We start from the raw sequence: 17,539 nt of genomic DNA, 5'->3' as shown, positions 1-17,539 counted from the left end.
AGTTTCCAAGTCTTCCACATCTTCATCAGAACTTTCCACACACTCTAAGGTGGATGCCTGGTTCTCACAGTCTGCCAATCTACACATGTCAGTACACCTAAGGCCATTTGCAACACACATACATCCTGGGAGTGAACATTTTTGTGGACAGTTACAGGCCAATAGATCCAGGACAGCATCGGGTGCTGGCTGGCCTTCCATCCAGTGCACCACCAACTGTTCAGCTTCCTCTTCTCTCTCCATCTTCCATCCTCTGCCAACAGGGCTTGGCACTTGTGGGTCCTTCTCCAAACATCTTCTCCATATACCAGCTTGGTAGTTGGCTCGCTGTGCATGTTTTGTTAAGCAGTCCTTGCATGGTGGGAGTTGATGACTTTCGATTTCACCTTTTTTGGCACAGAAAATGTGATACCTGAGCTCATTGACCTTGGTGGTCAATGCTTTTGGGGCATACAGGAGACATGTAAATGCCTCCAGTTTGTCCAGCAGTTCTGGGGAGAGGTCCCATTCCTGACCCAACTCTAAGAATGTGTCCTGAGTTTCCCTGTTGTTGGTCAGAAGTTTTAGGGCACTTGTCTTCCCTTTGCCTGCAAAAGCACTTACAATGTCACATCCTGTATATGTGTGCAACCCAATGAGAGCCCTACAGACCTCTTATGCCAACAGTGGCAGCAACCCTCCTGATGTCTACAAGCCTTGTACGGGTTCTAGTGCCACACTTCTGGAACAATGGGGCCTCAATCTTGTCACAAAATGCTAAAGACATCTGTGTCTTCTGAGCAGATCACTACAGATTGGTATCCCTCTCTTGTGGCATGGGCAGCATGGAGAAGTAGGCAGCCATCTGCTTCTTCTTGTTGACACTGAAGAGCTGACAACTCCTCACTGTCTTTCACTATTCTTGATAGAGTTCTCCTTGTATGTGTCAAACACATCTACTCTGCTACCCTGACTGCCTTCTCTCAGAGCCATACCCAAAATTGTTGTGGCAACATCTCTGAAAGTAACTTGATCACCTTTCACTCTTTGGACCAAGTTCATTCCATCAACCGCTGTAGCAGAATTTCCTGGGAGTTGCTCTTCTACTGCTACATTTTTCTGCAAGATTATGGCTAAAGTAGCTTTATTTGTCTTTCTCAGCAATCCTTCTGGTGTGGACAGGGCCCAGGGCAATGGGGATGAGAAAGGATATCCTCCATACATAGACTGCACCCTTGTGCCATCACTATGATGCATCCAAACAAAGACTTATCTGCTTTCAAGATGATCGCCCTCCCATTTGATTTCTCTTCTCTCTTCTTACACATATAACTGAATGTTCTCAGCTTGTTGGTTTTCATTGGGTCATTGAACTTCTTTGCTGGTGAGTCTTCCTCTAGTCTCTCATCCTTGAAGGTTGCATAGCATTACTCACCAATCTCATATGCCTTCATCAGGTCGGAGGCAATGTCCTTGGGGGTTGCCTTTGCCATAGAGATGCTAATAAGGTCCCACTTCTCTGCAAATGGGCTAACCACTGCTGAAACTGCTTCCTCATCTTTCTGGATTCTTGGCCACTGTAGCTCTGCATGCCAAAGTTTTGATTTGTTGCCTTGCACCATCTCCCTTAACTGTCCCAGGTATGCACTGCGATGCTCAGCTGTAATGTAGTAACGCTTGATAGCTCCAGCATTCAGGCTGAACCGTGATGTCCCTCCCGGAGTCTGTGTGTCTTTGTTCACTGTGGCTTCAATAGCCTGGTCCACAGGGATCTGCCCAAAAGGGTTGTTAATTGACAGCTGCACTGACAATTGGCCTGTCTTGAAGGCCTCATACACAGAAGGATTCTTCTCTGGGAGGTTCATTATCTGAGGAAAGTAAGGGGACAGGTACCTGGCATAATTCATCTTATCAAAGGCAAAACACCATGGGATCATGGTTCTTATAGCATGGAGGTGCAACTCCCAGTCCACCTCACGAGTGTCAATGTACATCATACATGTCAATGCATGATATCCAGAATGCGGATAGATCTCCATTGCTGTGATGGAGATGTTCCAGAAATTCTGTCCACAGGGTTATCAGCTCAGCACAGAGTGGACTTTGCAGCAGATTGTTCAACTTCTGTTGGTTCAAGTCACTGGCCATGTTGTTCACATGGTCTAAGAATGATTTGAGGAAGCTACCACCTCTGCAATGCTGTCATATATTTTCTAGCACTGGGGGTGTATACCTTGCCAAAAAAATCACAGTAAGCCCAGGTGCTACTGGTGGCCCAAATTTGGGATTCTGGCTCACAGACTATTAAAATAGCACAATGCTTTACAGCACCAGTGACCCGAGTTCAACTCATTCTCCCTGTGACCACATGGGTTTCCTTTGGCTGCTCCGGTTTCCTCCCACAGTCCAAAAGACATACTGGTCAGTAGGTTAATTGGTTATAGTACATTGTCCTGTGATTAGGCTAGGGATAAACATGGGGTTGCTGTGTGGCCTACTCCATGCTGTATCTCAAATAGGTTAGATAAATAAGATTGACATTAGTGCAACTTAATTACACAGTAACATTAAAGGACTCAAACAGAAGGTAAGTGTACTTTTTTTTTGTTTTAACATCAGATATCTGAATAAATGTAGCAGCCACGGACAGGGTAGCACAAACCTCTCTAATTGCCCTATAGAAAGTGGTGGTGAGCTGCCATCTTCAACCACCGCAGACTTTCAGGTGTGAATATATCCACATTGCTATTAGGGAATGAGCTCCATGATTCTGACCCAGCAGCAGTGAAGAAACAGCAATACATTCACAAATCAAGTTAGCATGTGGCTTGGAGGGCACCTTCCACCCTGGTGGCGCTCCCTCTTTTTTGCCCTAGTTTCTCCAGCTGATAGAAGTCATGATGCTATCATTTTAACTACACTGAGCAGCTCTGCAGTTGTGGATGGCTTGGAGAGGAACTTGCAGGTCATGGTATTTACATAGTGAGCTCACTTTGACCTTCATGGTGGTAAATGTCATGATTTACAAACTGTCGTCTAAAGCAGCCTTGCCAAGTTGCTGCTGTGTGTTTTGCAGATATTACATGCCAAGGCTAAACTATAAACTTGCAGGAAGGAGCTCAAGAATTAAATTAGGAGAGTCATGAGAAGGCCTTGGCGAGCAGGATTAAGGAAAACCCCAAGGTATTTTACAAGTACGTGAAGAGCAAGAGGATAAGATGTGAGAGAATAGGACCAATCAGGTGTGACAGCGGAAAAGTGTGTATGGAACCAGAGGAGATAGCTGAAGTACTTAATGAATACTTTGTTTCAGTATTCACTATGGAAAAGGACCTTTGCGATTGTAGGGATGACTTAAACGGATTGAAAAGCTTGAGCATATAGACATTAAGAAAGATGATGTGCAAGAGCTTTTGGAAAGTTGAAAAAGTCTCCCGGACTGGATGAGATGTACCCCAGGCTACTATGGGAGGCAAGGGAGGAGATTGCTTAGCCTCTGGCAATGATCTTTGCATCATCAATGGGGATAGGAGAGGTTCCAGAGGATTGGAGAGTTGCAGACGTTGTTCCCTTATTCAAGAAAGGGAGTAGAGATAGCCCAGAAAATTATAGACCAGTGAATCTTACTTCAGTAGTTGGTAAGTTGATGGAAGAGATCCTGAGAAGCAGGATTTATGAACATTTGGAGAGGCATAATATGATTAGGAATAATCAGCATGGTTTTGTCAAAGACAGTTTGAATTTTCTGAGGATGTGACTAAACACATTGCTGAAGGTAGAACAGTAGATGTAGTGTATATGGATTTCAGCAAGGCATTTGATAGGGTATCCCATGCAAGGCTTATTGAGAAAGTAAGGAGGCATGGAATCCAAGGGGACCTTGCTTTGTGGATCCAGAATTGGTTTGCCCACAGAAGACAAAGAGTGGTTGTAGAAGGGTCATTTTCTGCACGGAGGTCGGTGACCAGTGATGTGCCTCAGGGATCTGTTCTGGCACCCCTACTTTATGTGATTTTTATATGACCTGGATGCGGAAGTGGAGGGATGGGTTAGTAAATTAGCTGATGACACAAAGTTTGGGGGTGTTGTGGATAGTGTGGAGTGCTGTCAAAGGTTACAGTGGGACATCAATCAACAGGATGCAAAACTGGGCAGAGAAGTGGCCGATGGAGTTCAAACCAGATGTGTGTGAGGTGGTTCATTTTGGTAAGTCAAAAAAAATGGCAGAATATAGTTTTAATGGTAAGACTCTCGGCAGTGTGGAGGATTAGAGGGATCTTGGGGTCCAAGTCCATAGGACACTCAAAAGCAGCTGCGCAGGTTGACTCTGGTTAAGAAGGCATACGATGCATTGGCCTTCTTCAACCATAGGATTGTTTAAGAGCCGAGAGGTGATGCTACAGCTATATAAGACCCTGATCAGACCTCACTTAGAGTACTGTGCTCAGTTCTGGTCACCTCACTACAGGAAAGATGTGGAAACCATAGAAAGGGTGCAGAGGAGATTTACAAGGATGTTGCCTGGATTGGGGAGCATGCCTTATGAGAATAGGTTGAGTGAACTCAGCCTTTTCTCCTTGGAGCAGCGAAGGATGAGAGGCGACCTGATAAGAGGTGTATAAGATGATGAGAGGCGTTGATTGTCAGAAGCTTTTTCCCCAGGGCTGAAATGGCTAACAAGAGAGGGTACAGTTTTGAGGTGCTTGGAAGTAGGTAGAGAGAAGATGTCAGGAGTAAGTTTTTTTTTAAGAAAATGCAGAGTGGTGAGTGCGTGGAATGGGCTGTCGACAACATTATTGGAGGCAGATACAACAGGGTCTTAAGAGACTCCTGGATAAGTACATGGAGCTTAGAAAAATAGAGGGCTATGTGTAACCCTAGGTAATTTCTAAAGTAAGTTCATATTTGATACAGCATTGTGGGTCAAAGGGCCTGTAACGTGCTGTAGGTTTTCGATGTTTTATAATAGTAATGAAGTGAGTTAATATTTAGAGTAGGGGCAATTAGGGAGTCAAAGAAAATATTGCTTGTTGCAGGGTATCAAGGCTCTGACAAGTTCTTTTAGCTGGGGGCTGCCCTCACTGCTTAAGCCTCTGACAAATATTGCTTCTCATCAACAGTAAACTCCAGGAAAATTAAATTAAGCAGTTTGATGACGGTAATTCCTTCAAACATCAAAATGTTAGAATGTTTCTGTTGCAAATGACATTGTCCAGTACAAGAGGAAGCAAATGAGATCAGTACTTAAAAAAAAAATCCTTTCCATATCCTGATGCTTTAGGGTTTCTGGACTTCCATAACCTGTACATTCGCTAGTTTCTTTCCCCTCCCTTGTATCAACACTGATGCTTTACTCATTTTATTTCATTGCTCTCAGTGCAGACTATTCCAGTGGATTTAACTCATCAGGGAGTGGTGATCCTGTCCTCTTGTAGAATGGTAATGTTAATTAATTTCCATATCTACAAACCCTCCAGTTGCAGCTGAATGATTAGATAGGTATTAATTGGTCTGTTTAAGAAATTATTGAAAATGACAATCCAGTTAATATTTAGAACCAGGCTTTTGGGCTGACAGCAGCAAGTTTTTGATAATTAAAATTACGAATGCCCTCTTAGTGTAGGCGTTGATTTCCCCCACCCCATGAACCCAACTCACATAAGATTCTCTTCTAACAGATAACTCTGGAAGAAAACTATTGTTACAACCTTCACCATCCCAAGAAGGTGGCTTCCTCTGAAACCTTGTTTTCTAAACTTTTACTTTGATATTTTCTTTTCTGAGAAACGAGCACAATACACTTTATCATAGGAAACTACCTCTTCCAGGATATTTTCTTTCCTAAGAACTTGCCACTCTTCCCACTCTTGTAAGTAGTTGCATTTCCTTTTAATTTAATCACTGAACATCAAGTCTCACCTTTGGCAAATAGAAAACATGTAATATAACTTTCCAATCTACTGGGCTCCCATTTGCTTCAAATCTTCTTCAATCATGGTGCCAAAAGGGCAGTTGCAGAAAGTTTCCACACTTCAATGGCCTGCTCTGGGTTTAGTTCAGAGATAGTTTTACTTTGGACATCTTGGAACAAATAAATCTTCATTTTCCATCTACAAGTTGTATCAGGCATTCTGCCAGGATCTCCTTTGTTGCAATAGTTACCTTAACTGCATTTGGCAGGCTTATAGTGGGTCAATCTACTTTTTTTAAGACAAAGCCAAAAGAAGAACAGAACAGAATAGCTGAGAGTAGGGTGGTGGTGGTGGTAGAGGGCAGCAGATAAAAACAGTATGGACAAGCAGCAAACAATGTTTTTAATTATTTGGCTTTCATTTTAAAAATTAACAGTACCAGTGAGGTTTTTTTTTTGCACTCAGTTTCATTCATGAGCTTTTCAAAAAATGAAGCAGTCAGGGCTCACTCACTGAATGACCTAAGCAACATTCCAACATTTGGGAATGAATTGCATTAACATTTAACTACTAGTTTTGGATATTAGACAATAACTATTAGATATTAGACAACTGGTATGTTGCAAGAAATGTCCTGCCATATCAGAAACTAAATCTTAGCTATCTATGAGACAAATTGCCTGCAGTCTTTGCATTTGCAGAATGCTCTATCAACAAATGAAATGAAAAATTTAAAGAACTGCAGATACTGATATAACAGAAATGCTAAAAGCACTCAACAGATCAAGCAAGATCAGTGGAAAGAGTAAACAGAATTAATGTTTCAGGTCAAAGAGTCAGAATCAGGACTTTTAATGAAGAATAAACAACATTAACAATTCGGTATACAAACCAAAATAGCACATTCAAGTACTATTTTTTAAAATGCTTTGCAGTATTCTACCAATTTACTAGAAGTGACCCAAAATGTGTATCTTTAATAAAGTTATTCCCCTGAGTTTCTTAAGAATAAATACCTTTATGTTCAAAAACAAATGGAATAAATTTCTTCCACAATTACAAACCCCATTTCCAGAAAAGTTGGGATATTTTCCAATTTAACTGACAAAAGTACAAAGAAAAGATTTTCAATAGTTTTACTGTCCAACTTAATTGTATTTTGTCAATATACACTAATTTAGAATTTGATGGCTGCAAAACACTCAACAGAAGTTAGGACAGAGTTAAAATAAGATTGAAAAGTGCACAGAATATTCAAGTAACACTGGTTTGGAAGACTCCACATTAAGCAGGCTAATTGGTAGCAGGTGAGTTATCATGACTGGGTATAAAAGTAGCGTCCATCAAAGGCTCTGTCTTTGCAAGCAAGGATGGGTCGTGGCTCACCCCTTTGTGCCAAAATTCAGGAGATAATTGTTAGTCAGTTCAAAAGGAACATTTCCCAACACAAAATTGCAGAGTTTAGGTCTTTCAACATCTACAGTACATAATATTGTGAAAAGATTCAGAGAATTCAGAGACATCTCAGTGCGTAAAGGGCAAGGTCGGAAACTACTGTTGAATGCGCGTGATCTTCGAGCCCTCAGGCGGCACTGCCTAAGAAACCGTCATGCTACTGTCACAATTATAACCACCTGGGCTTGGGAGTACTTCGGAAAACCGTTGTCACTTAACACAGTCCGTTGCTGCATCCAGAAATGCAATGAAACTGTATTACGCAAGGAGGAAGCCATACATCAATTCTATGCAGAAACGCCGGCGAGTTCTCTGGGCCTGAGCTCATCTCAGATGGACCGAAAGACTGTGGAACCGTGTGCTGTGGTCAGATGAGTCCACATTTCAGCTAGTTTTTGGAAAAAACAGGCGTCAAGTTCTCCGTGCCAAAGATGAAAAGGACCATCCTGATTATTATCAGCGAAAGGTGCAAAAGCCAGCATCTGTGATGGTATGGGGGTGCATCAGTGCCCACAGCATGGGTGAGTTGCATGTATGTGAAGGTACCATTGACTCTGAGGTGTATATTAGGATTTTAGAGAGATATATGTCGCCATCAAGGCGACGTCTCTTCCTGGGACGTCCATGCTTATGTCAGCAGGATAATACCAGACCACATTCTGCACGGGCTACAACAGCGTGGCTTTGTAGACACAGAGTGCGTGTGCTTGACTGGCCTGCTGCCAGTCCAGATCTATCTCCTATTGAAAATGTATGGCGCATCATGAAGAGGAGAATCAGACAACGGAGACCACGGACTGTTAAGCAGCTTAAGTCTTATATCAAGCAAGAATGGACAAAATTTCCAATTGCAAATCTACTACAATTAGTATCCTCAGTTCCAAAACGACTAAAAAGTGTTATTATAAGGAAAGGTGATGTAACACAATGGTAAACATGCCTCTGTCCCAACTTTTGTTGAGTGTGTTGCAGCCATCAAATTCTAAATTTGTGTATATTTATAAAATACAATTAAGTTGGTCAGTAAAACTATTGAAAATCTTTTCTTTATACTTTTGTCAGTTAAATAAAGGTTCATGTGAATTAACATATCACAGATTTTTGTTTTATTGCATTTTGGAAAATATCCCAACTTTTCTGGAAATGGGGTTTGTATTTACATTTCACTTGATAAATAGCAAAAAAAACTCACCAATATTTGATATTGTTTGGCCTGCTGATTGTTTATTCCATTGGACTTCTTTTTCTGGTTTGGAGTGTCTTGGTGCTGTTTCCTGCCATTACCTCTGATGTTATGTGACTAACATAAAAATTAAGAAAATTAATATAAAATATATTCCTCGTTTATAGGGTATTAAAACAGAATTTACACTTCTCAGAGATACTTAGTGTGTGCTTCAAATAATTGTCAAATTTAAAGACTCAATAGGTAAAATTTCATGGTATGGTTAATGACATAGCTGTTCTCATTAAGTTGAAAGGATATCCTGCTTTAGGGAAAAATCAGATACCAGAAAATGGTTTAGCAATAAATGCCATCTAACCAAGAATCATTACTGAGGTTGTACAATTATTGTGAAATTGTTTCAAATATAATACTTCTGGAGCCAACTGCATTTCGCAAAGGTTCCTGCAACTGAAAGCTAGTTAACTAGTCTCATTTTTTGAAGATATAAGCAGGTTAATAACAATAGGCTAATTTGAACAACATCAGCAAACAGCTAAGCCCCTCCTCCCCCGAGAGATGAATATGAAGATGGAGGCTGTGGTGGGGAGTAGTTTAAGGATATTGGTCACTGATTGGTTTAATCACTGATCACCAGTGATGAACCATGGGAATCATTGTTATGACAATTCACACAAAATGCTGGAGGAACTCAGCAGACAAGGCAGCATCTAAGGAAAAGAATAAACAGTTCATGTTTTGAGCTGAGGCCCTTCATCGGCACTGGAAAGGAAGTGGGGTGGGGGGGAAGAAGTCAGATTAAGAAGGTGGGGAGATCTCTCTGTCTCCATCTCTGGAGACAGTCTATCAACTGATTTTTTTTCATAAACCCACTGACTCTCACAGCAATCTGGGCTACACCTCTTCCCACCCTCTCACTTGTAAAAATGCCATTCCCTTCTGGTCTCAGGATGAGGTTTTTCATTCCAGAACTAATGAGACATTCACCTTCTTCAAAAACAAAAAAGGCTTTCCTTCCTCTACATCAACCTTCTTTTTCTAACTCCCTCCCCGCTTCCTTTGTAGTCCTGATGAAAGGTCTCAGCCCGAAAAGTCGACTGTTTTCTCTTTTGTATAGATGCTGTCTGGCTTGCTGAGTTCCTCCAGAATTTGTGTGTGTTGCTTTGGATTTCCAGCTTCTGCAGATTTTCTTGTGTTTGTTATTATTGCAATTACTCTTTTCTAATCATATCCATGTTACAAATGGAGGCAAACTTTCAGTAAACACTAAGATTTTGGCCACAGTCAAGACAGAGGATGATGCCCATGTGCTCCGGGAGTATCTGATATATAAAGAAAATGAACTCATAACCAGCAAATGATGTTATTTAATAATATATAACACTTTGCACGTCGTAAAGATTTAATAACGAATACAAATGAAAAAACACTAAAGAAGGAAGAATGAGATCTGACTTTTTGCTTCAAGAGGATTCATGAAAAATAAGTTGAAGTACTAATTGGAGGAAATAAAAGGGGTGGGATGCATAGTGCAATTGATCATACTATTTGATCTGACAAAAAAAAACCAAATCAGGTAAATTTTGATGATGGTGGTATTATTAGGGCTTAGGAAAAGATGTATTCAATATATCACAGGTAATAAATTGGACCTGAGATTCTGGAGTATTACACTTGGAAAAGCATAATACAAGGAGTGATTCGATTATAGTTTATAAGAGTAAACCAGATTTAAGTGCTGTTTGAATGGACAGTTTGTTTCAAGTGTAAAGGGGGTTTCTTTTTTTTTCTTTGTTACTGTTGGGAAAGGGTTTCCTTTTGTTAACTAGCAGGAATGCTAATTTACTGATAACGAGAATGGTATTCCTTTGTAAACCAAATGGGGATTAATGTTCTTTCTTCTGAGTCTGTAAGCTTTTGTTGATGGGCTTTTGGGCAGATCGGCGCGAGGGGGTTGAGAGAGGACGCAATGCTCTAAGCTGGGCGAGGATCGGACCCCAAAGGGGGGTCCGAGGCCGGGAGATTCTCCGAGGAGGGGGAGGGGATGAAGCTAGATGTGCTTGGTTGACCACTCGGAGGGTCCTGAGCTGTTTGGAGAGTCGAGGAGTTCGGAGGGTCCTGAGCTGCGAGTCGAGGAGTTCGGAGGGGATCGAATGGTGGCCAGAAGACTTCAGTAATTGAGCTCCAACGGCTGTGCACGAAGTGGTTTGGACTTTGATAAGTTTGGCGCCTTTTCTTTAATTTTCTCTTCATATATACTGTATCGTTATTAATCACTTAGTTATAGTAACCTTTATAAATTGTACTCATTTAATCGCATATGGTGTACTGTCTGTTTGTGGGCGAGGTGGGGACATCACACAGCATCCACACCAGCTGATTACCCAGTTTGGCGGGGCCGAAGGCTGCTCCCCTAGACGAAACGAGCTGAGCCAGCCTGAGGCGACCCGGGGGTTACACAAGTGAATAGGCAACAAAAGGCCAAGATGTGAGGAAGTGGTTCTTTTCTTAGATATCAGTGTATCTTTGAACAAACAAGGTAAATGTCAATACTTGAGAGCTGAACCTCTAACTGCAGAGACATTGTATAGAAGGTGAATTATGCAGAGAATTACAAATACTACTTGGACCCTGATAAATTTTGGCTACCTTAAGTAGTACAGGGATTTCCCAAGATGATCCATGTCTTTAAATCGTACTCAGTAGATCACGTGGAGTGGAACATGCATGTATTGTGAAGTACAAGATATTACAATTATATGGGACAGTCTGGTAAACCATTAGGGCCTTTTCCCATTTGGCATTGTTTCTACGCTCATAATTAGCACATAAAAATGATAATGAACTTCAATGGATGGTATCATGGCAATATTTTTGAAAGCTGCTTCAGTTGTCATCATTGTTCACCAATTGACATATAATCATTTGATCATTAAAGTTTTTGCATTTTAGTGCTCTGAATTTCAAATGCTCTTAATGAGAAAGAAGCAATTATTCTCTGTGCCTTTACACAATCTTCTCTGTATCAATGATGCTGAGATGGAGAAGGTTGGGAGCTTCAAGTTCCCAAGAGTAAACTATTTGTCTTGGTCCTACTGTGTTTTCACTCTGGCCAAGAAAGTACACTCCAGTTCCTTTACTTACTCTGAAGGCTAAGGAAATTGAGCACATCCCCAGTTAACACTCACTCATTTTTAAAGAAGCAGAATTGAAAGCATCCTATCTAGATGCATCAAGTATTCATTTGGGGAAAAAAAACCTATTTACAGGAATAGCTGACAGTGATTGCAAGAATCCATGATAAGATCTTAAGACATAGAATCAAAATTAGGTCATTCAGCCCACTGAGTCTACTCCACCAATCCATCATGACTGATTTATTATCTTTATTATCCCTCTTAATCCTATTCTCCTGCCTTCTCTCCATAACATACAAAACCATAAGACATGAGAGCAAGAATTATGCTAGATTAGACTATCCAAGATTATCTGGCTGTAAAACTACAGCTTTTTGCTACATAATCACCAAGAAGCTTTGTTTTTCTCATGGACTAATGTTACCAGAAATTCTCTAAAGTTAATAATTAGTCTCTTACCTTACTCTTCATTGTCTCCAAAGGGTCACACTGATTGGTTTGACTGAATGCCTTCTGCTGTGGTCTGTGTTTAGCTGAACATGCCCATTGTTCTCCTGTAAATCTATCAACTAACTGCTGATTCTGTCGAACTCTTGATCTAGCAAACATAAATTTACGTAGATTTTATGGAACACCTACTTGATAAAGATAGCATGGTTGTTCAACGTTAGCATATTTTAACATACTAGTCTGCTGAAATGGGGAGTCCCTTCACAAACACATGTAGCTAACATTTCAGTTAATCACTGCCAACTTCTCAAGTGTTTTGTCAGAAGTACTTTTACAATTGAGTGAAACTGATATTATCCTTCCTTTTGTGGCAAATTAACAATATCATGTCTCAATTGAAAGTGCAGGCAGTTCTATGTATTGGCAATAGCTCTCTTCGAAGTACCTCAAAAATATTAAGTCTTCTATATAAAATTCCAATAAAAATATCACCATACTATTCAAACTGTACTTTGTTCACTACAAAGTGAATCCATGCCACTTGATTCAAGGAACAACTGCTGACTTGCACACTACAGGTTCTACAATGAGATACAAATAAGATTATTTGTTTTAATGATGTTGGTAAAGAATATGCATGAATGAACACCCTTCTTATTTTACATCCAACAGCCAGTTAAGGAAATTGTAATGCCTATCAAAGACTAAAATATTTCTAGGTAGAGTGAAGAATGTGAGTGAAGTTCTTAGTTTGCATTTGTCTATACAAGGACATAATGCCAACCTTGCAATTGAGAAGGATAATATAGGTGAAGTATTTAAGAGGATAGACAGTGAAAAATTACTAAAAGGTCTGGTAAACTGTCAAGCACAGCTGTAGATCATCTGGGCTATTAATGTAACAAGGGAAGAAATTGCACAAGTTCTGACCATAATGTTTCATTTCTCCTAACTTCATGAACAGTGCTACAAGATTGAAGGACTACTAATTTTATGTCAAAGAGGAAGAAAGAATTAACAGTAGTTACAGGGCAGTTAATTTAACCAGCAATGAGCAAATTAATGGAGTCAAATCCACATGACGGTTTGAATCTCAGGGGCTGTCATCATGGGTTTATTGAGGGCAATTCCTGTTTGACGAATTGGATTGATTATATTTTGGAGTGGTAACAAGGAGAACCAAAGGAGGCAGTTTGTTTGAGGGGTTTACATAGCAAAACATTGATCAAGGTACCCACTTTGCAGTGGTCAAAATATAAAGCCAAAAGCAGAACGTGCACCTAGCCCACTGCTCTACTCTCTCTATATACCCATGACTGTGTGGCTTGGCATAGTTTAAATTTGCTGATGATACAACCACTGTTGGCAGAAGTTCAGATGGTGACGAAAGGGTGTACAGAAGTGAGATATACCAGGTAGTTGAGTGGTGTTGCACCAACAACTTTGCACTCAATGTTAACAAGACCAAAGAGCTGATTGTGGACTTCAGAAAGGGTAAGACAAGGGAACACAAACCAATTCTCAGAGGGATCAGAATTGAAGAAAGTGAGCAATTTCAAGTTCTTGGGTGTCGATATCTCTGAGGACCTAATCTGGACACAACATATTGATGCAGTTATAAAGGACCCAGAAACACTAACTTACTACTTTTTATTTCTGAATTTCGCACTATTTAATAGCGATACATATACTTAATGTAATTCAGGTTTTATCTCTGTATTTATCATGTACTTCATTGTACTGCTGCTGTGAAGTTAACAAATTCCATGACATATGCTGGTGACAGTAAACTTGCTTCTGATTATGAAATGAATAATGAACTGAATATGAAATTGGCTTAGTGATAGAAAGTAAAGGGTATAGATTATAGGAGTGTTTGTGATAGGAATGGGGACTAGGGTTCATTTCTGTGACACTCACCTTGCATTTATCCTTTCAAATAAAGTTTTAGATGGCGTTGTGCTATTCGATACAAGTCCATCACTATCTGAAGAATCTGCATAGTTTTTTGATATCCAATCTCTTAGTGGCCTATAGAAACAACAAGCTTACTTAAAATATACAAGATGATAATAGAAGTTATGTCTAAATGTTACACTAGAGGAAAATAAAGGCCTATACCAACAAGATTTATTAAACTTAGAAATTAACAGAATACTATTATAAGTGAACCAATTAGCACTAATTTGGTGTAGCATAATCATCGACTAATCTTCAGATCCAATAGTAAAAATGGGATTTTAACTTCTGGATTTACACTCTCTACCTCAAACAGTATCCATCTTCAACTTGCAACAAAAATCATAAATTATCTTTTGAAGGAATAAAGAGGGTGTTATGAATTCAATCTTACCTTATAAATGGAATAGCCATGAAAAACTTATTGGGTCCTAAACCCAGTTTTGACTTGGGAGTCATGTCATTCTTATGAGATGGCAACTTCTCAATAGAGAACCATTCAATATTCTAAAACAAAGAGGCACAATTTTAAAAACTTGAAACACTTCCACCTACAGAATAACACCTTATTACCTCATAATACAGGTTAGTTGGATTGCACAGAAAGAGGCAGAGCTAAAACAAAGGTATAGTTTATTATGCTTGGAGATATCCAAAACAGATGAATTGAGTACATATGGAGCACAAAGACACATTGGCCCAAAGGTGGTCACTTTAAATGAGGCAACAGTCAGAAAAGAATGCAAGTCAGGAAGCTCAATCACTGTGCAAGATGAAGTAAAAAATGTGGTGAAATATGAAACACAGATGAGCATTTTAAAAATGGCACACAACGGATGTTATGGTAGGTATGAGATTTCAGAGTGAAGAAATTACTTATAAATTCAAACTTCTACAAAGGCCCATACAGGGAAGTCAAAAGAGAAGTCTTTGAAAACATGGAAATTTGGGGTAAATTATGAAAAAGTAATACACGGGATAAAAGTAAAAAAGTAGTGATTTTGGTAATCGAGCACAAGTAGCAAAGAAAGTTTGGCATGAAATGCATTTCCAAAAGCTTGCATAATTTTTGAATAAATAATTTTCATGACGTAGACTGTTACCTACACTTTGTAGGTTATGAACGCCCGACTTATGTGAGTGTCCAGTTGCGAATAAGTTCCCTAACATAATAACATTCAAACCCAAATCACATACAAAAAATTATTTCCTACAAATGGCAAAAGTAGTTCCCCCCCACCCTCCACTTTTAGTAATTATTCTTTCTTACAAGTCTTAGATATGTCATTTATTATAATACCATAGAAGAATATTTACCACAGTCTGATTTTTTTCTACCTTCTGACTTATAGAGAGAATTAGGTCATTAATATCTGTGAAAACAGAACCCATTCATAACATGGGGCCAATATGGATATCAACCATACACAATATGATCTAATCTGGGTTACAAATGATGTAAACAATAATAGATATGTAGATAACATTTTACAAACTATACAACAAATAAGCAATTGACTTATAAGACTGCTAGCCAGGCTTCAATTTTCAAGTTTCAAATACCCTTATTTCTCTTCTTGTTTTAGGGTTAAATTTTGTATCCTTTGGAACACCTGGTATTATGTATAATCGAGCTAACTGATCATTGATTCTTTGTTCAATGTAGTCATCTTTACAAATGCGATCTCTTATGTCAAATCCTGTTTCTTCCAGAACCTAAAAGCAACATATAATACCGACAGTCAAATATGAAATTAAATGCACAAATTTAGTCATATGCCGTATAACAGATTTTCATTAGTAGTTATCATTAAATCCATCAGAATAAGGCAACAAATTAGAATATTTTTCCTGGTTGGTCTCCTATCCTCTGAAAAAGCTGATTTACATTTAGCTCATACTTTTTAAAGTTGGTATTGCTTTATGAAAAAAACACTTCAAGAATTATTTCCTTGGAGCTACAAACCTGGATCAGAAATTAGGTTTGCAGCCAAATGAACTGAAGGCAAAATATAATTTTTAACAGCTTCAGAATGCAGAGCAAAAACTTGCAATGTCACAGACTGAATCTGTTCTTAATCTTTTGGGACAGTTAACAATGTGTAATGCCCATATTCCAGATAGAGTAACTCAAGATTCATTTATCAACAAATTCTCATTCAAATGGCATCCAAAATTATTTTAGAAGTATTTTAACATAACTCTTCTGCACAATCATTTTTAAATATTACTTGGGAGAAGTAATTAGTTGCCAATTTTTTAAACAATAATCACAATATATTTGCCCTACATTTTACAATATCCAGAATAAGATTTTTAAAAACATGTCCTACCTCTCTCACAGCACAGTCATGTGGAGCCTCCTCTTTGTTCACCTTACCCTTTGGAAAGCCCCATCCAGATTTTGCCAAATAACCCTGAACAAGAAGGACCTACATTTAAAGAAACAGGATCAAAACTAAGTTTTATGCATTTATTAACTTATTTTATTAACGTTGGAGAAGGTGGACAAAGGAAAACCGTAAAATATGTTAACATATCAGCTCTTAACACATACCAAACCAAACTAATGTATTCAGAATGTCCTCTATGCCATATATATTTGTTGGATATAAATTTTCCAACGAATCTTATTATATTGAGGGGTCTAGGAGACAAAAATATATCACAGCAATACACATTCCCACAAAACAAACTAATAACCATTCAGTGAGAAATTGCAAGCAATAAATTATGACCATTACTGGTATTTTAGAACTGAGCTGTGAATAAATTAAAAAACTCAATCTACAGGCAAGTGCCATTCATTGATATTTTTCCCTTTGCCATCTTAACTGGAATGCCATTTGGCCAAGGTAACCTCTCCCCTCCCCATTGTTAAAATATGCACACATAAAATATGAACTGAATTACATTAAATCCTCTATCTCCTGACATCATCCGTGGAATAGTATAATGGCAGGAATGGAGTTAGCAACACTGAGGAATGGGGAGGGGGGGTGAAGGGAGGTGAAAAAATTGATAGCTTTATGGCTAAAGCAGATATCTAGAATGTAGAGCTAGCTAATACTAATAATCTGTTCATTACTTAAATCTATTTAGTCCTTTCCCTCAATCTATTGCCTCTTAACTTTCTCTTTTCCTAATATTTACTGATTTATTATAAGCTAGTACTAATTCTGCTTTGCTCACTGGTTTTAATAAGGTATTACAAATCAAAGTTATACAACACAGAAACCCCAACTTAACCATGCCAACCAAGATCATCTAGCCAAGTCAGTACCATTAAGCTTTTCACTCAATGTACTGTTCAAACGTCTTTTAACATTGTAACTTCACCCAATTCTACAGCTTCCTCCAATGGCTTATTTCATATAACCACAACCCTGTGTGTGAAGAGGTGTCCCTGTCACCTGTCTATAACCACTTCAGTGCTGTATAAAAATAGACTGTGACTATCC

General features: G+C 39.0%; 1 protein-coding gene across 1 annotated transcript in view; it reads right to left on the bottom strand.

Moving 5' to 3' along the window:
- dcp2 (decapping mRNA 2) overlaps positions 1 to 17,539 on the bottom strand; it is a 45,555-nt gene that overhangs the window by 10,034 nt on the left and 17,982 nt on the right. Inside the window, exons 4-9 of the mRNA XM_059969571.1 lie at positions 16,412 to 16,510; positions 15,642 to 15,794; positions 14,473 to 14,585; positions 14,040 to 14,150; positions 12,129 to 12,267; positions 8,539 to 8,646 (exon numbers count right to left, since the gene is read on the bottom strand). Of these exons, the coding sequence (XP_059825554.1) occupies positions 8,539 to 8,646; positions 12,129 to 12,267; positions 14,040 to 14,150; positions 14,473 to 14,585; positions 15,642 to 15,794; positions 16,412 to 16,510 (723 nt within the window). The remainder of the gene's footprint in view (positions 1 to 8,538; positions 8,647 to 12,128; positions 12,268 to 14,039; positions 14,151 to 14,472; positions 14,586 to 15,641; positions 15,795 to 16,411; positions 16,511 to 17,539) is intronic.

The sequence above is a fragment of the Hypanus sabinus genome, chromosome 5 (assembly GCF_030144855.1).
Source record: "Hypanus sabinus isolate sHypSab1 chromosome 5, sHypSab1.hap1, whole genome shotgun sequence".
Lineage (NCBI taxonomy): Eukaryota > Metazoa > Chordata > Chondrichthyes > Myliobatiformes > Dasyatidae > Hypanus > Hypanus sabinus.
Note: the sequence above shows the minus strand (reverse complement) of the source record. Positions and strands in the feature narration are given on the sequence as shown.